Consider the following 19,001-nt stretch of genomic DNA (forward strand, 5'->3'; position numbering starts at 1 on the left):
AAATGAAAGCCCAGTACTTTCTCTGCGCCGTTTGTGTTTCGGGGCTCTGCACCATTTACACGCTGGCATAGCTGCTGCGTGCATGTTGCAGCTCCTATGTTGGATAATTTCAATGGTTCCGTGGTTAAAATAAACATATAAAATATTTTTATGCTTATATCGATCTATAGATACTATCGATCATAAATAATTTGACTCTTTATATTATTCAGCACCCTACCTCCGCCAGTTTGTTTTTTGATATAATAATATTGTCAAAAGGTGACGGCATGATGAAATTATGGATCTGACAGATTGCCACTCATGTAAGATGCTGAAAGCCCCACCATTTAGGGGGAGATGTTGTCCTTTACTGGCGACGACTTCTAGCTTGGTGTCACACCGGCTGACTGTTATGGAAGAAACCCACTGCGACTTTCCGGTATGTCCCCGCCTCTCATTTACAGGAACTTTATGCAAATATTAGTCGCTGATTTAACATTCTGTGCGAGACAACTTAAATGAGATGTTCCAAAAGAAAACAAGAAGGGCTAAAATAAAACACAAGATGAAAAAAATTACATGAATCAGTGAAATCTTATGTTATTGTGGTCAGTGCGGCGCTCTGGGCAAAAACCTCATACCTGTTAAGTTTCCTTTTGTGGCACAAACATTTTTCTTAATGGTGTAAATCCTTGTATGTGCTTCACTACTTTGAAGCTCTTCATCTTACTGCTTATTTACTTATTACTTTAGTTTTGGTTTACATCTTCATGGCATGAATTTTAAGGTATTGTACCTTCTTACAGTTGAAAATACCTTTTCTAGTACTGGAACCTTTAAATGAAGCAGTCTATAAGAAGGGACAAAGCAGACTGTATCTCTTCAGGAAGCTAAGATTCTTCAAGGTTTGCACCAAGATGCTGCAGATCTTTTATCAGTCTGTTGCTGAGAGCATCATCTCTTCTGCTATCATCTGTTGGGGAAGCAGCATCAGAACCAGGGACCTAAAAATGCTCTACAACCTGTTAAAGAAGGCTGGTTCTGTTCTGGGGACAACTGTGGAACCTCTGGAGATGATTATGCAAAAAAGGATTCTTCATAGGATCAAGAAAATTATGGACAACCTTGACTATCCTCTTCACGAGACAGTCTTGGGAAAGCAGAGCATCTTCAGTCAGTGTGGGACAGACTGCTGCAGAAGATCTTTCCTGCCCGCAACTTCTGTCAGACTGCCTCATGGCAATCTGCCCGTGGCTACTATCCAGAAGCTTGCTATCTTCAATGTGTGCATGAATGGGAATTACAGATTTCATTGTAAAGAGTCTTTGATGGTCCTGAAAAGAACTATACAAGTCTGTTTCTTTATTTAAGTCAAGATAAACTTTGTGTAGGGCCCATCAGCACCATCAAGTAAACACTGATAGCTCAGAACAGTTAATTGTCAGGAGGCTGGATTTTGGGTTCTGTGTGGGGTTTGCCTTCCTCAGTGTCCTCCAGAGGGAGCCAATAAGCCACTGTGGAGGATGGACCTGCTGTACATCTCGCACACCTTTGATTCATCCAGGCTCATCAGTCAGAGGATAAAAGAAGCTGTTGTCAGTCCCTCGACCTCTGAGTGTTAGCCTTTATGGTACTCTGAGCCCTCCAGTGTTCATCTGTTGTTACTCTGTGTGAAGGTTTGATTAGCTCTGCGACTCACCTCTAAGTGTTCTTCTTTAAAGGTTTCTTCTGAAGAAGTTCCTAGATTCCTCTTATCAAATCCCTCTGGTCTTTACCTCAGGATCACATAGCACGGCTGGAAACATCCAACTTCCTCATACCTGCGAACCTGTCCGTCCTCCACCACCCGGCAGTTGTCCCTCTGGACAGTCTCAAGATCTTCCCGGCGCTAATACTCTTCCCCACACGGGCCGGCTCCAGCCTCAGTCTGCCTTCTCCCCCCACAAATTTTTTTCTCCGCACCACCAGTAAGAATCACATTTTTGTTTCTACACTTTTTTTTTTATTTTTTACCCCGTCGTCTCCTGCCACTCGCCGCTGTCCACTTTGTTCCAGTACCGTCCCAAACTCCTGGCTCCTCGATCTCCCAGACTGAAGACTCGCATTCATAATCACCTTTGTACAATACACTTATCTTTTATCACCTGCCTACTGAATCTGTTCTGCATGTGGGCAAAGAACACCCAAAACCATGACATTAATGTTTTGACACAAAATCAAACATTGCTTAGAGAGCAACATGTAACTCACAGGTTTGATATGACAGTGATTCTAAATTTTATTGTATTATTAAAAGAAGAGAAAAAAACTCTACTTTAAATGACTGACACCAAAAGAGAACCAAGACCCCCATGATGACTGCAGAGAAGCTCAGATCAGATGGGAGGATCAGGAACACAGCAAACGTGGAAGAAGGTGCTCATCAGCTAAAACCATTAACTGGACCTTTGGTCTTGTAAACTCTGTGAGGCAGAAATAAAGAAAAATCACCTGTGGCAGAATCATGACGTACAGACAAGATGGTCATGATGATCATGTCAGAGGCTACTAAAGACTGGGGTAGATGTTCCTCTTCTAGTATTGTAGCGATAGCAAGACTTGAAAGCTGATGCTTTCCATCTAATCTGAGATTTAGCTATTTAGCAAGGAAGAATATCCATCTTTTTTTTATATCAGCAGAAATCCTAACACCAGAACAGGAGCATTTTTGGCTGACAAGTTCAAAATTAAAAGGTTTTCTCTGTGGTGCATGGAAAGAAAGGCCAAAGAATATAGCAGGTATGTTTTGAAAATTATCTTAACATTTTAGAAAAGAATTATTTGTACAAAAGTCTGAGCTGAGATGGTTCCAGTTTTGGAAGAAAAAGTGGAAAGAAAAACTTCTCAAATCCAGATGTGTAATAGTGTTGCCAAGCAACCTCATTATTTATTCCAAATTGTCATCCATTTTCTAACACCTTTGTCCCCAGTGGGGTTGGGAGGGGTGCTGGTGCACACACACACACACACACACACACCTAAGGAGGATTTAGAGACCAATTAACCTAACAGTCATGATTTTGGACTGTGGGAGGAATCTGGAAAGAACCCACGCATGCAAGAACAAGACCCAGGGCTGGAAATCAAACCCAGGACCTACTTGCTGCAAGGCAACAGTGCTATTGTGCAGCCCTGTTCCAAATCATCACCTTCCTAAAATTATGCCCTAAATCACATTTTGTCAAAAGTGATTTTAGAAAAAGAAAACCAACATCTCTTATATGCCAAAAGACAATTTAGGTAAAAAAAAAAAAAAAAAAGACTTGGTCCATTATTACAGAAAGGTGACAAAATGATTGTAACAAAAATAAGAAACACTTCTTCAGTCAGTATACTGATTCAGTTTATTTGATTGACACCAAATATACTCCAGAGTACATGTTTCAAACATATCATTCAGTATCCATCAACTGAACAGATTCATCAACAACATCCAGAGAAAATGGAGTCTCAGTTTTGGTCAGGACGGCTGTGGTGCCAGGCTTATAGCGGTACTGTCCCTCTCTGGTGGAAAGAGTGAAATAGAACAAGACAAAAGAGTCAGTTTTCATCTGTGAATGAAAAAATATTAGCTTTCGAATTTATCTGAGTTCAGCTGTTTCATGGAGCTTTGATTGTCAAATTCTTATACTCTCTATTGAGAGTGTAGTTAGTGAAAGGGTCTTCAACTCCAGTCCAGGAGGCCCAGTGTCCTGTAGATTTTAGATGTGTCTCTGCTTCAACACAGCTGAGTCAAATAATCAGGTCACCATCAGGACTCTGGAGAACCTGACTGCATACTGAGGAGGTGATTGAGCTATTTGTTTCAGGGGTGTTGGACCAGGGACACATCTAAAAGTTGCAGGACACCAGACCTTAAGGACCCATAGGTTCTCTGCATAAAAGAGATCCCTTATCAAATCAATCAATCAAATTTTATTTGTATAGCACATTTCAGCAGCAAAGCATTTCAAAGTGCTTTACATCATAACAAACACAAAGTCATGCAGCATAGAATCAACAATCAAAAAACATTACATTAAGTCAAGTTCCATCATTAAATTCGTAATCGATTACGTTTCAAATACAAACCTAAACAGGTGAGGTTTTAGTCGAGATTTAAAGGAAGTCAGCCTTAGTAAGCTCACCTTTGACCCTTTGCTGTGGGCTTGTCATAACCTCTCAGAAATTGCACTCCAGCTTCAGTTATGACACACAGATCCACATTGCTGCCTGAGCCCAGGTCACAGAAGATTCCTGCAGCAATGGCATCTCTCACAAGCTGCTTGGCTTCCTCCAGCTTAAGAGCAGACAAGAAAAGAAGAAGAACATTTTCATGATTGCTGCTATTAATAAGAGGAAAGGTAAGTGTCCTTTGAGATAGTGTTATGGCATAGTACTGCAGGGACATAGTAGTGATGCTTCTTCCACATCTAAAAAACAGTAGATAAAGCTAACATTTGCTCAAGCTCTAATTTATTGATTGTTTGCAGTCACAAGAGATTAAAGTGAATCAGAAAAGTATTCATACCATTTGAACTTTGTTTTCTATGGTTGCAATGAGATTAAATGTAGTAATGTATTTTATTAAGTCATTATGTTATAGATAAACTTAAATTAGTGTACAACTGTGAAGACTGTTTCATTGCCCACCCCCAACATTTTATACAAACTACTCAGACACCTAAATAAAATCCCTGAGTACAAACACAGCTGTTTTGTTTCAGGTCACAGAGAATTTTTTTTTTTTTTAGAAAACATTAGAGATCAAAAAGCACAACAAAAACATCTCAGAGTTCTGCTCTGAAAACTTAAAGCACTTGATACAACTAAAAAAGTCTACTAAAACATGACGGTCCAGGTAAACTGACGAATGCTCAGCCAATGATCAGAGAAGCAGTCAAATGGACCATGGTAACTGAGGGAGTTGCACAGACTCATTGCTCAGGTTGGAACATCTGTGGTGTGAACAACGTTTGGCTTCACTAAACACGTGTAAGAAGGTTCTCCGGTCAAACCAAACCTCTCTGGCCTTCTTAGGGCTGAAAAGCGGCAAACCTATGGAGTAACACAGAGGACTTTAATCTCTCTTCTCCAATCATGTCAACTGAGGGGAGATTTATTCAGCACATCTGCATACACATTACAAATGCCACATTTACAGAAAAACTCCCATTTCTTATTGGTTGCAAGACCTTTCATATCTGGTGGTGTGTATTTGGATGTTTTAACCAATGGCGTCCTTTCCTTCAACTTGTGCTGATCTCTCTGCTCGTTTCATGCTGGAGTTCTGCGAGTGTTTCCTGGAATTGTCCACAGCTGGGATATTTCAAAACTGACTATGTGACAGCTTACAGCACTTTGAAAGTTATTTCCTTATCTTTCCACATCTGAACTCCCTCCTGATTTTTCAGATTGGGTGACCTGCTACGAAACACAAAAACAATCTTTCCAGAACATTAGTTTTATCCACTTCCTGGCTAAAACTGCACAACCGAAATAATTACTCCCCTACAGCCTTCATCACATGTAGCATAAAAAGTAGGCCTATCTTACCCTCCACACAACGACACAGCAGGTGCAGGGAAACTGGTCACAGTAGATGTGCTAGATAAATGGTGCTAAACAAAGGGAATCCTGGAGGAAAACATGTAGGAGGCTGCAAAGGATTTGAGACTGGGGTGAAGACTCACCTCCCAGCAGGGGAATTTTAGAGTCAGGCACATTCATGTATTATGACCCAAAGTCCAGAACTAAATCCAACAGAAAATATGCAGCAAGACTTGAAAACAGGTTCCCATGGAATCTGACTAAGCTCAAGCTTCTTTGCAAATAACACTTGGCAAACATACAATATTAGTATCTAGATGTGCAGAGCTGGTGAAGACAAACCCCAGAATACCTGCAGATTTAATTTCAGCTACCTGCCATTCTACAAAGTATTCATCCAAGGGGACTAAATACAAATACACTTTAAATTTTTTTTAAACAATTATTGTTTTTATTCCATGTTACATCTTTGGTTTATGTCTAGAGTTGGTCTGTTGCATAACATTAAAGTGCATAGTTGTAACATCACAAAATTTGTAAAAGTTCAATGGGTGTGAGTAGTTCTCTAAGGACCTGCAAATGGTTCGGCACAGATGACCTGCTGAATGATCAGTGATAGTCATTTGACAGTCCAACCCATCAGAAAACAACATTACAACTTCCTGCATACATGCTTCCTGATCCAGTTTAATAGTGGCATTGTTCCCATGGTTACCTTAATGATGTATGAAAAGTTAGATCATGTCTTTTTTGACAAGGTAACAGATTGTCAATCGTACCTCCATGTTGGGTTTGAATCTGTCCTCAAACACTGAAACAGCAGCAGCGGCTCCAGAGCCTAAAGCAATAGTCAACAGAACACAAGACAGGATCATGACATTTTCAGAACATTTCACTGTTCCACTAACAAAGTAATTAATTATAAATATCTCTATTGCCATCTTGAGCTTTAAGTTTTGTATCAAAACACTCAACAATAGCCCCATGTGCACTTATTATTACCAGAGTGGCTACTTTACTGTTTAATTTGTGTTTTTAATGTTGTCTTCAGGTGTTTTGAAAAGGTACTGTCAAATAAAATGCATTATTATTATTATTAAAAAATTGTTGCTACTCATTTCAAAATATGTACCTTCTTTTGAAATGAAGCTTAAGCCAAGTTTAGTTTTTATACTTTGGCTACAAAATGACATTTGATCAGCAGCTTCACCAATAAATGCATTTTAGTAATTCTGCCCTTTGAAAGAAACACAGATCAATAAACACTTGTACCTTTTTTAATTGCCAAACAACCTTGTCTATGGTCTGCATTGGCTGGTATAAAAGAAAGAAAGCTATAGAGTCAAATCCCCACATGGATGCACAAAATGTAATGTATGTACATGTGGTATAGGTACATTCTGTCGCCTCTCTCAGTATTGGTTTCAAGCCCAGATAAATTGGTAAGGATTGTGTGAAGAAGAGCATCTGATGCTAAACTTGAGCTGGAATTAGAAATTTTCCTTACAACCAATGAGAGGACAGAAGGGAAGCATGCCAAGGCAGCAGGAGAAGAAGAAATATCTTGATGTAGAGGTTAGAGATGGGCATTTGAATCTGTAGACTACTGTACAGCAGATAAAGGCTGAAAGTTGTCAGACATGATGGAGAGAAGAATGGTAGATATTCTTTGTGTACAGTAGACAAACAGAAGGAAAGCAAAGAAGAGGTGACTTCAAACTGTTCAATCATAGTGCAGATAGAAAGAAAAATGGATTAGGGAATAGGGAGAATCTTGAAAGAACAAGAACAGCTGGAGGAATCTAAATGGTAAATGGACTCCAAAGTGCTTCACACAATATTCAGTCATTCACCCAGTCACACACTGATGGTGGTAGGTAAGGTTGGTGAAGTGTCTTGGCCAAAGACACAGTAACTGGGATAGATGAAGCTGGAGAAACAAAGCGAAACAAAGCAACATAGCATGGCATATTGCTAGAGATGATTAAGGTTAAAGTTCTTGGGGGTATTGAATTTCTCCTAGACGACCGGGAAAGGACAGATATGAAACTGTTGGGAAAGTGTGGCATAACTTCAGTCCAGATTAGAGAAGACAAAGAAAGTTAGTGTTAGGATGTGTAAGAGCATTAAAGCATTCAGAGAAAGAATGTAGCAGAGAAAATATTGTGCATTCCAAGATATGAAATAGTCAATAGTTGATATAATTTAATTATTTAAGTTGTTTCACGGAATGTTTGTCTTTGGAGGTTTCTCATCTCCCCAGACAATTTAATTTACACCATCGCTTAAAAAACAAGCAGAAAAAAAAAACATACCCATGGTGAGGAAAGGCAGTTTATCATAGGAGCCATGTGGATAAACACTGTATAGGTGAGCTCCCGTCACATCAACTCCTCCAACAATCACTGATGAGCCCATGTGTCCCTGGTACCTAAAACATCAGACATCAAAAATCATTTTAGACCATATGTATCTTTTTTCTGATATTTTCTCTACATACAGCACCTACAAAAAATACTCACCTACTTGGATATTTTACTCTCTTCCAGCTTTAATAAAGCATTCGTCATAAACAAAATTAGATTTTTTTTGGCCAAAAATAATTTAAAAATATTTTTAATGCTAAAGTGAAAACTGATTTCTAAAGATTTCTAGCAATTTTAAAATATGAAGCATTAAATAGTTAACTGCACAAATATTCACCCCCTGTAAAGTGACCTAATTCAACAGAGAATCCAGCCAATTGGTGCTGGTGTTCTCACAATGAGTGAAGTGGAGATCAGATGGGAGCAATCTGGATGCAGTGTCTCCAGATCGTAGTATAAAGACAGCTATGTCTAGAAGGTCCAAAATGTGCCATCCATTCACTGGGCCAGCAACATTCCTGGCTGCCATTACAGCATGATAGCTAAATAACTTCTATTTTACTGTCAGTCCTGCACTTTATATTTATATTTAGATTTATATTCATATTTTATACTGTATTTTATTTTATTCTGGAGTAACCTCACAATATTGGAAGCTCAAAACACTGTCCTGAGCCGTATGCAACGAAATTTCGTTCTGTATACACCCTGTGCATGCAAAATGACAATAAAGTCAGTCTAAGTCTAAGTCTAAGCATGAAGACTAAACAACACTCTAAGTAAGTCAGAGAAAAGGTTAATAAAAAGTATGTCAGTGGATGGAAACTCAAAAATCTCTAAGCCCTGAACGTGCAAGAAGGAGACTGGTGAGAGAGGACACCAGTCCTCCATGACTACACTGAGTAGTCATGGTAACCTGCAAGCTTCAATAGCTGAGATGGAGAAACTCTGCAGACAACAACTGTTGCCCTGGTTCTTCACCAGTCAATGAGAAAACAACTTTTAAAGAAATTCAGATTAAGGCTTGACTACGGTTTGCTTAAAGGCACATGGGAAACTCCATGGTGAAGTGGAAGAAAGTTCTTAGGTCTGATGAGATCAAAATGGTGAAGTCCACCAACACCATGTTTCACCCATTGTGACACAAAGCGTCAATATGCTTTGAGGATGGTTGTCAGCAGAAGGCACTGATAGAGTTGGAACAGTTTAGGAAGGAAGAATGGAGTAAAAATTACAAACAGAGGAAAAACAAATTCAAATATAGAAGATACAGAGCCCATGAATAAGAAATTAAGCATGGAATGAACTAATTTGACATCCTCTTAATAATAATAATAATAATAATAATAATAATAGACATGAAAAAATAAACTACATAAAATACCCCCCAAAATGATCAAACAAACAAGAACCAAAACTCAAGAAAGTGACAAGAAAGTTGGTTTTTCTGTTAATCTTGTCTTTGGGTCCCTTTTCAGCATAGAAGACCTCACCTGAACAGCATTTGTTTCAGTTGTCTGGTTACCATGGCAACAAGTGGGGGTCGGCCAGTGTTGAGCATGTGCAGCTCCACGTTAGATGCCATCATCTGTGTGGCCATTTCTGCATCTGCAGCCACACCAGCTCCACAGCAGCTGCAGAATGTAGAGGACAGTGGAACAGCTGATATGGTGAAGCTAATTGCTATACTTTAGATTCACTTTTTGTTTCAATTACTCTTTAGATTGTTTTATGCAACTTAGAGAAAGATGTAAGTTGAACAGTCAGAGGAATAAAAAGGATTTTATAGATATACAATCCTTAAAGTTGCAGAATAATTATTAGGACAACAACAGAAGAAGGTTGGGAATGTGAATATTCATATATCTATTTTGATTATTCATCCATAAATGCATGTGTGAGTGCACATGCACTCACACATGCATTTATGAGTACTTTAAGTGTGTACTTAAAGTAGTGTGTTTTTGAGGGTAAAGAATCAGGGCTGGATTGATGCTCAGCGCAGAAACACAACCCAATGAAATGTTCAGTTTAATCTCAATTCAGTTTCATTTACTAACAATACCATTTTCAGGTAATTCTGTATGATATTAGGTACAAAGTGAGTAGGTTTAATTAATTATCTGGCTAGCAAATCATCTTGAATAATTATGTAAAAAACGAGTAATGTAAAATATGTTCATATTATCTCCAACAAAAAGAAATCCTTTAGCCTCAGTCAGAAAAGGGAAGAACAACTGTGTTCAGCAGCTGTACTCACTAGATTTTAGGAGCGATGTAGTGAATCTTCATGCAGTTTTTGTCAGCCACCACCATGTCATCAGTAGCTCTGGTATCTGCTCCCAGAACCACTCCATCCTGGAACAACGGAGGAGAAACCCCACCTGACTGATGTGAAGTGTTTACTTCTGAACAGTAAACTAATACTGTCACCTGTTGCCTCCAGGAATGTGGCTTTCATCAAACATTCATTTGACCAAAAACACCTTATTCAATCTGTCAAATTCTCTATGGATTTTGTTAGGTTTTGAAATATCACTTTAAGTACACACAGCACAGCTCCAAAATGGGGGAGTTTACATCTAAATAGAACTCTCTTACCTTATAAACCATCCCAGCGATGGTGGTCCCTGTCTTTCTGGGATTAGGAGTTTTGTATGCCCCGTCTAACAAACTGGACTCCAAAACCGCATTCCTGGAAAAGATCAAGAAGTGCCCAGAAAAGCAGAAATGTTCATACTGGTGTTGTTTAGCTACCCTAGCATTAACTTCCGGGACTTTTCTTGGCATTAAAGGAGAAAAGCTTCTTTACCTGCGGCTGTTCTCGAAGGAGAAACCTCCATTCTGCTGCTGATGGGGGTTCAAACTGTGAAGCATATTCAGTAGGTTGTGAGATGAAGACTTAAAGCAAAGCTGTGGCTCAATGCAGGTCCGACTGACTCAGTGCTTTTTAGCAGTTTTTACTTTTACTTTCACTTGTTTAGGAAAGCCAAGCCTCCAGAGCACCACTGTAAAAAGAGAACCAAACTGAATGACTGTTTGTTCTTCCACCGCTGAAATGAACTTTCAGCAGAGAGGTATGGAGATATTAGAACAAAGAAACAAATTCCATATATGTGGCTCTGATCATTATCAAACAAAACATTAATAAGCCAGGAACTGCAACAGAGTAAATACACAGCAATGGAATAAATACACCTTTTTACAGTGTATTTATTCCATGTGACCTGGAAAGATGGAACCTGGTGAGTCAGCTCACTCAGGATGTTATCAACCATATTGTCACTCTACAGATGGAGACAAAATTGTATCTTCCTTCCTTTTCAGTTCTGTTAATTGTCAGACATGAGATCTATAGGACAATTAACTTCATAGCTGTTGAATAATGGGTTCTTAACTTCACATAAGGATTGCTTCACACCTTTGACAATGATAGTGGTAGTGATAGATGACAAGCATCGTGAAAAGCAACTTATCTTTTCCAATCAGTTCTGTTAGGAAATCCAAAACTGAAAAAAGACACCAGAGTGTGGATAGTAAGAGAGTCTGTCCTTTTCACTCATTAGCAACATGTTTGCTAATGAGTAAAATTGGACTGTATTGACATAGTTCATGTCAACACTTATATAGTTTCATAAACTATATAGACATTTGCAAGAAGCCCACTAACTGGATGATGTTGGCTCTATAATTTAGTGTAAAGATTTTTTACATTCTGATGTCGATGCTGTGCTTTCATATGTGTTGATCTTTTCTTGCATTCCAATCATATCTGTGACTTCAGAAATAAAAGTACATTCCTTTTATTTACAGTAGCTGTTTTGAGAATCAAATATTGTTAAATTGTCAAATATTGAATCAATTACAGTTACAATTACAGCTCCATAAAACAAAACCAAAGCTTTTGAATTTGGTTCATGCATTATTCACATCAATCATTTTAAAAATTTGTGAAAATTTCTATTTTTAATTAATTTATTTTTTTGTCTATACCACATTATAGCTTCCTGATGTAAGTAGTGACGTTTTCAGAGTTTGAAGGATGATGCTGCAGCAGGCTTAAATTGAAGGCAACTGAACCTTCACTTTGTCACTGCCTTCTCTGAAAAGACGGTGCAGAACGTAATTTATAAAAGATAATAATTTGAATCATTCACCTGCTGAGACTTTGGCCTATTTTGTTTCTATGCTATTTACATATTTGTTGTTATCAATGTAAAATTAATAATCTGGCTATTTCCTTTACTTAAAATTATTCAATAAAGAAAGCAAAACAGAAGCAAAATAGAAACATGAGATAGAACAGATTTCTACAACAGTGTGGCTCCCCAGATTAAATGGAAATCATACATATGACATACGAGATTGTGATATTAATGGATAGGCTTTCTTTTTAACAGAGAACAAAATAAGAGTATATAAGCATTTGTTTATTGATAAAACGTAGTGGTTATCATTACGAGATTCACACTTTTTTTATTGCAGCCTTACAATTCGGCTGGCTCTGAGAGGAAAGGAAAGCGTCTCCACAGTATCCACAGTTTGTGTCTGGCTTCATGTTTGTAGCTTACGTACAGATAGGTGAGCTACTGTAAGTACACGATCGATTTGTAAATGAACATTAGATGGCAGTAATAAGTCATCCAGTCGTCTGCCCTGCAAAAACAGGAAGTTCACTAACTAACAGGATGTCCCGCCCCTATTGTTTTTATTTTTGACTAACGTGATTGGTCGAGCAGAGATTGAAGCGTCGTTTGAATTGAAAGCTGCTTGTCTGTGGAACTTAACAAAGGAGAAAACGGGAGTAGTGTCAGTCGCTGGTGTTTTTTCAACCCGTTTTACAAGGTAAAACGTTTTTAGGTTTAATGTGATGGTTTAGCCCTGATGTTTTCATGCTGCTTCTTGTTAGCTTTTTTTCTTAAAAAACAAACAAAGAAACCGACGATGCACCACTCGTGTAAAAACGTCATGATATTTCTACCAGACATAGAGCTAATCATTTATTCATCATATGGATCATGTTTCGTAGCAAAGCGTTCAGCTACATGCTGAGAAATGGAACCATCCAGACTAAAATATGTTTCTGTGATTTAGAACTTTTTGGGGACTGCTAGCGCCTCTCTGGAGTTCTATAGAGTTCTTCTCCCTGAATGTTGTCCATCGCTTACCTGCACATGGAAACCTGTAGAACTATGCTTCTTTGTCACTTCCTCTTGGGTTAGACAGAAAACATGTTTATTAGTTTAAAGGTAAATGCAAATACATTCCTTGATTTCTTTTTTTTTCTTTTGTTTCTGCTTGATGTAACAACAAACTGAAAAAGTTCATGATGCACTAGTGTTTGTTAGCATAGTCTTACTTGGAAAACACCAACTACTGCTATAACAATGGATAAAATGTTATATAAAAATAAAAAGAATGTATTAAAACTGCTGATACAAACATCAGGCCGTGGTGCCAATGTTGAAAAGGAAAAAGGTTCTATATGTTGAACCTGTTGCATACAGAACATCTACATATAGAACCTGTTACCTTGTTAGAATGAAATTTTAGACTGGTTACTGTGATAATGAATTAACAATATAGCTGCAAGCACTTTTTTTTTTCTCGAGCCCAGCTGCTGCAGTTTTACTGAATGAATGTAGGCGTATCCAGTAACGTTTTAAGCAGGACATCTTTCTTTATGTCATCTAAAGATATTTATGTTCACACTGCTGGCACTACTCTACTCACCTCCACTTCTGAATGAAGTAGATGTAATGTGACTTCTCTTGTGCAGTGACCTCATACAAGCTAAAGTTTCTGATGACAGCCCAAGAAGAGTTTTAATAAAGTAATGATTTGAAGAAAGTGCCATGCAAAAGTACTAACTGGACTTGAACCTTTTCACATTTCCTCTCATTACAGCCTGAAATGGCAAAATATTTTTTACCCTCCTCTCCCCTTACAAAAATCCCAAGATTTTAGAAACCTTGAACGTGTCATGGATTGCTGTTCGATCCATCCTCTGAAAGCAAAGTACACACACAACTGCAAACCTACCAATACATGGCCCCCATCTACACTTGGTGTTAGCAACCTTTTCAAAGAGCTACTTTTACTGTCATTGCTACAAAATAAAATTTCTGTAGATCCACAAAAAGATTTTGTACAAATGTAGTAAATTGAATGTTTTATTTTGAAAGCTAAGTAAATTGGACTTTGTTTTTATTTTCAGATTTTATAACAAAATTAGTCATCTTAACTTTTTTTTTTAAGTTTAAGAAAAGTTCATTTTGTAGAATGACACCATCTGAAGGAGGTCTTCTCCTGTTCTGCCTTTCACCTGTGTGTCAGAGAGCATGCCTCGCCATACACCTGCCAGCCGCAGAAAGGGCCATACCCCTGTCCACCGCCCCCCAGTGCCAGCCCCTAGAACACCTAAGTCAGCAGTTGTCTCCCCGAGGAGAAGTGGACCTTCATCTGAACCATCAGGTAAGTGAGAGAGAACTAGTGACTGGTGCAGAATACTTTGTCTCCTTTGTCCTTTGAACTCTTATGCCTTGTCCACATGTAGCTGACTATATGATAAACCAGTTAGATTTTTGTGATTTATTAATTTTTTTCCTTTTATCTAAATCACATAAAAATGTGGCTACGTTGCGTTAATAATTTATGTATCCTCTGTCTAATAGCGCTAAAAACAAATGATAATAAAAACTCCAATCAAAGTGAAGATTTGCAAATTCTCCTTTTTTGCATTAGACATTAGAAACTGGATCTTTAGAAGTAAAAACATGACAGTCTGCACCAAATGATGCAGCACTGATGTCATATAGGTTACAATTGTTATTGCTTGGCCATAACAATGGTCATGCAGTGGATGAAAGATGTCTGCTAAGTGCTGATTCTTATGTTTGTTCATACACTTTTTACTTGTTTTTTAATTTTTTTTATAAGCCTGACTACTCCAATATGTTGAGTTTCAAAGGAGAAAGAGTTTGGAGCCTACTACTTTGGTGTAAAACCAGGGACAGCTAGTTTTACACCAGCTGTCTCTCCCAATCGAGGCACAATGCCATTCACCCTCTATCTGCGTCCACATTCTTTCTTTAACACAATTCCTAGTCAACACTGTCTTGTGTTTTATTAATTTTATATCCTAATATGGTATTTAAAAGTTAAAGTTATTGTTTTGAGGGATTATGATTGGCTGACATAGGTTTTATGTTTACCTACCACAATGGCTGGAAACCTGGAACAGAAACCAACACAGTAATGAAGTAATTTTAAATTATTTTTCCATATGTACATTTTTGCAGTTTTGGAAATTAACTTTTACTTTTTTCAAATTTGGAAAATAACAATTGATCTTGGTAAAACGATTATTGTGTAGTGCAGTGATTTGTGTTCTAATGAGATGCTTAGAGTGGATGGTTCTTGAAGATGAGACGCTTTAAGTTCTAGAAACTTAAGTACGTTCACCAGGTTGCTGATGAAAGTACTAAGAATAAGTCTTAATTTGAACACTTATTTCATCTTTGAATTACCAGGATATTTAAAATAGAAATCTGATGATCTCTACTAGAGCAGTGAAAATTCTTTGACAGTATCTTCTGTTAGTCAATCACTGTGATAGTTAATTTAAGCATTTTTTTTCTGTCTGAGGTGTTTCACACATCAGTCTAAAAGGCAAGAAGCAGCCCTGGCTTTAGGGTTCAGAGTGAACACAGCTTTAACTGTTTATACAGAGAGTTAGGGTTTTTGTTTTTTTTTTTTTGCTCTGGTGGTGACTTCCATCTGTGACTTGCCCGTATTTGTGAAGAAATGTAGGGTACTCTTAAATTTATTGAAAGTGGCCAGGGGGTGAATATGAGGATTTAAAATTCAACTTCCGACCAAAGAACACTCTGCATTTTCTTCAGGTTGGGCTGTGGGGTCCCCCAAGAAGAGGAGGTTCAGACCAGGAACCAGGGCCCTGATGGAGATCCGGAAGTACCAGAAGAGCACTGATTTTCTCATTAGGAAGACGTCATTTGCCCGCCTGGTTAGTCGGGAATGCTTCAAGTTGAGCTATTTTTTGTTGATGACTTTTTAAATGTGTGTAGGCCTCAAAAACGGCATTAGCCTGGTCTTTTTTACTTAGTCCAGATTTGCAGGTTTTTACTTAGTTTTTTTACAGAATATTTCAGGTGCACACAGCAGACAGTGGGTTGGGGGACAGTAGATCAGACATTTTACTCAACCACACTAAACATCCTGTGTCACACTATTTTAGCCTGACTAAGTGTAAGCTATTCAACCAAAACCAGAACAAAACCCTGATGCAAATAAGATAGTACAGAATCTCAACCAGGTCCTCAAACACACATGGTACTACACATGTGAGATATTTTGTGAAATAAAGTAACTCCAGAATCTTTAAAGGTGCCTGAAAAAGTCTCTGCTGTGTGTTTCCTTTCACCTCTGGTGTTTCTCCCTGGCTCAGGTTCGGGAGGTGTGTCAAGGTTATTCCATAACCGCTTTCCGGTGGCAGGTCTATGCGCTCATGGCTCTGCAGGAGGTAAGCTGTCCATACCAACACACACAGACTAGAATAAAAATACCCTGTATTGTCCTACAGTGGGAGCAAAGTAACAGGCACTCAAAGCATGTAGGTTCATTGAAATGGAAAAATAGAATTAAGAATAACTTGCTGTTCAGTAAGGGAAAATTACAGCACAAAATACTGCGCAGTTATTAAAAATAGCATGATTCAAAGGAATATGCAACAGAGTAGAGTAAGAAATGTACCACATCTTCTTGTTTGGGCATTTATTCTTTATTAAGTATCAATAAAACTGTGTAAACAATCAAGATGTGCAGATACCAGCAAAAAGATTTTTATTATTATTATTGGTATAATAACATCAAAAAATGTTAACACAATTATACAAGTACTGCAATGGACTGGTGACTTGTCCAGAGTGATTCTGCCTCTCGCCCACTGACTGCTGGAAATGGGCACCAGCACCCCTGGTGACCACACTAGTGGTGTATGGTAATGGATGGATGGATGGAAGCATACAGAATGTCCATCAGTATAACAGTCAGGAGTCATATTCATTTATCCTCGGGACATCAGGTCTAAGACACTTCTTCTTTGTAATTGATCTAAACTTGGTATTCCAAATTGATATGTAGTTTTAACATTTACAGTAGGTGTTGTATGAACCCAAAAAGAAGTTGTACTCAGTTAAATGCAGAGAAATTCTAGATATTACAGAGCATGGTAAACTTTCAACTAGTATTTAATCACTTGCCGCCTCTTTCTCTCTCTGTGCTTCCAGGCTGCAGAGGCCTTTCTTGTCTTGCTCTTGTCAGATGCCAACTTGTGTGCCATCCATGCCAAGAGAGTCACAGTGTTCCCACGGGACATCCAGCTGGCCAAGAGGCTCCGTGGGGTTAATCACATGTAAAGTCCACACAACAGCTGAGAGAATTCCAGCAGCATCTCGATACTAGTGGCTTGGTCCCCATTTCAACATCTTTTTTTGCTGCGTTGATTCAGTGCCCAGTTGAAATTTAAAAACTGGTTTTTAGTTGGCTTCTAAAAGCAAAACAGTTTTAAATCAGATATTTTTTTTAACAGTTGGAAAGTGGATGCATTATTTCTGTAAAGAAATACAACAGAGAGACTGTTGATGTGTTTCTTGCTATTGTGATTCAGTCATAGTTCACTGTTTTAAAGGCTTTTACTAAAAGTATAATAATGTGTACATCTTTATTGTTCATCAGAATAAACTTATTTCGTCTACAATATGTTATCTTTAACTTTTTGTGTGGATTTTCAGTTTTCCGCTTGTTTTAGCCCTTTTAGAAACTGAGAGAGGCCATTGGCTGCCATTAGCTTCTCCAGCTTCCTCAGCACTGCAGTCAGTCTGACAGTCATCCGTTCAACACCATCCTTTCACTAGCACCCAGTGGACTTATTCCACTGTGTCCACATTGCATAAATCAAACATTTGTAAACCTGAGTACTCTATCGTCAATGCTCGCCAGTCGCCTCACAATTCCTGACTCACCACCGGGCGCTGTGTTTTCTTCAAATTCAACTCAAAAATACTGTTTTCATCCCAAAGGGAAATCAACTGTTATAACTCAATTCAGATTCTTAAAAGAGTTATTATACATAGTGATGCCCTTATGAAAAATAAATATATTGAGTATATAAAATGTTAGCCTACTTGAAGCCAGACTAATCATCAATATACTTCAAATTTAAGGATTATTTAACTTGAAGTATGGTAGTTTGGAACAACTAATTTGGTCTTAATGTATGTTAATTGTAATTGTAAAAAAATCACAATTTGAAGTGTACTGTCACATGCTTTTTGGGAATAACTAAAATTATACTTAGTAGACTTAGTACACAAGTATAAGGCTTTTTTGTCATGTGTTTGATGTTTTGAGGCATGAATAAATTATTTATTTCTTTTTTTAGTAATATATTTAATTAGAATTTAAAGTATATTCTAGAAACATAAAATACTTTTAGAAATTGTACCAAACTACATTTTTAGGAGCCTTTTTAAAATATATATATATTTATTTTATATTTTTAATATAATTTTAATAAGTATGTCCACTTGATAACATTAAAAATGAATTTCAGAAAAATACAGCATATTTAAAATATACTTAAATATATTATTTTTCACCAGGGTGACTGTTGGCAGGAAAGGTCTCTTGTAGTAGTCTGTATTACAATGAATCTGAAGAAGCCTCTGACTTCTTCAGATTTGCATAGTCTCATGAAGAGGATGGTCAGGGTTGTTAATTCATTCAGAATGATGATGCAAAGAATCCTTCTTTGCATCATCATTTCCAAAGGTTTCACAGTCGTCCCCAGAACAGAACCAGCCTTCTTCATCAGGTCCCGGGTTCTGATGCTGCTGCCCCAACAGATAACAGCAGATGAGACAACACTCTGAACAAAAAAATTTATAGAAGGTCTGCAGGATCTTACTGCAAACTTTGAAGGATCTTAGATTCCTCAAGAAAATATAATTGTTGGTCCTAGACAACCAGACTTAATTGTTACAGTCTCATACTGTGTGGATAACT

The 19,001-nt window shown here is 37.8% G+C and overlaps 2 protein-coding genes and 1 long non-coding RNA gene across 5 annotated transcripts; 2 read left to right on the forward strand and 1 right to left on the reverse strand.

The window, feature by feature from the left end:
* Window positions 1-70: 70 nt before the first annotated feature.
* On the forward strand, window positions 71-2,833 carry LOC114149132 (uncharacterized). The gene is made up of 3 exons (XR_003596442.1): window positions 71-421; window positions 1,704-1,949; window positions 2,038-2,833. It is a non-coding gene; the product is annotated as an uncharacterized LOC114149132 (long non-coding RNA).
* A 509-nt stretch (window positions 2,834-3,342) lies between these two features.
* psmb10 (proteasome 20S subunit beta 10) lies at window positions 3,343-10,900 on the reverse strand. Its single transcript, XM_028024719.1, has 8 exons — window positions 10,729-10,900; window positions 10,518-10,611; window positions 10,177-10,274; window positions 9,410-9,550; window positions 7,866-7,981; window positions 6,330-6,388; window positions 4,149-4,300; window positions 3,343-3,525 (listed from the first exon to the last, which is right to left on the reverse strand). The coding sequence occupies exons 1-8, from the start codon at window positions 10,791-10,793 to the stop codon at window positions 3,414-3,416; spliced, it is 837 nt and encodes a 278-aa protein (XP_027880520.1). The 5' UTR covers window positions 10,794-10,900; the 3' UTR covers window positions 3,343-3,413.
* Window positions 10,901-12,617: 1,717 nt separating this feature from the next.
* Window positions 12,618-17,696, forward strand: cenpa (histone H3-like centromeric protein A). Of its 3 annotated transcripts, XM_028024722.1 has the most exons (6): window positions 12,622-12,761; window positions 13,011-13,165; window positions 14,253-14,390; window positions 15,821-15,942; window positions 16,384-16,458; window positions 17,225-17,696. In XM_028024722.1, the coding sequence occupies exons 3-6, from the start codon at window positions 14,258-14,260 to the stop codon at window positions 17,351-17,353; spliced, it is 459 nt and encodes a 152-aa protein (XP_027880523.1). In that variant the 5' UTR covers window positions 12,622-12,761; window positions 13,011-13,165; window positions 14,253-14,257; the 3' UTR covers window positions 17,354-17,696. The 3 variants fall into 3 exon arrangements, with proteins under 3 accessions (XP_027880524.1, XP_027880523.1, XP_027880522.1); XM_028024723.1 differs by lacking the exon at window positions 13,011-13,165 and having other exon boundaries at window positions 12,618-12,761; window positions 14,198-14,390; XM_028024721.1 differs by lacking the exon at window positions 13,011-13,165 and having other exon boundaries at window positions 12,630-12,761.
* The last annotated feature ends 1,305 nt before the right edge of the window (window positions 17,697-19,001 follow it).

Source organism: Xiphophorus couchianus, chromosome 8 (assembly GCF_001444195.1).
Source record: "Xiphophorus couchianus chromosome 8, X_couchianus-1.0, whole genome shotgun sequence".
Classification (NCBI taxonomy): Eukaryota; Metazoa; Chordata; class Actinopteri; order Cyprinodontiformes; family Poeciliidae; genus Xiphophorus; species Xiphophorus couchianus.

Bases quoted from the DNA above. Each gene is read 5' to 3' on its own strand.
- psmb10 (XM_028024719.1), bottom strand. From the start codon at position 10,793: ATGCTTCACAGTTTGAACCCCCATCAGCAGCAGAATGGAGGTTTCTCC. The intron at 4,301-6,329 runs GTACGATTGACA...TCTGCTCTTAAG, and splicing joins GATTCAAACCCAACATGGAG to CTGGAGGAAGCCAAGCAGCT. The intron at 3,526-4,148 runs GTGAGCTTACTA...TCTTTCCACCAG, and splicing joins CCCACAGCAAAGGGTCAAAG to AGAGGGACAGTACCGCTATA.
- cenpa (XM_028024723.1), top strand. From the start codon at position 14,258: ATGCCTCGCCATACACCTGCCAGCCGCAGAAAGGGCCATACCCCTGTC. The intron at 15,943-16,383 runs GTTAGTCGGGAA...TCCCTGGCTCAG, and splicing joins AGACGTCATTTGCCCGCCTG to GTTCGGGAGGTGTGTCAAGG. The intron at 16,459-17,224 runs GTAAGCTGTCCA...CTGTGCTTCCAG, and splicing joins CGCTCATGGCTCTGCAGGAG to GCTGCAGAGGCCTTTCTTGT.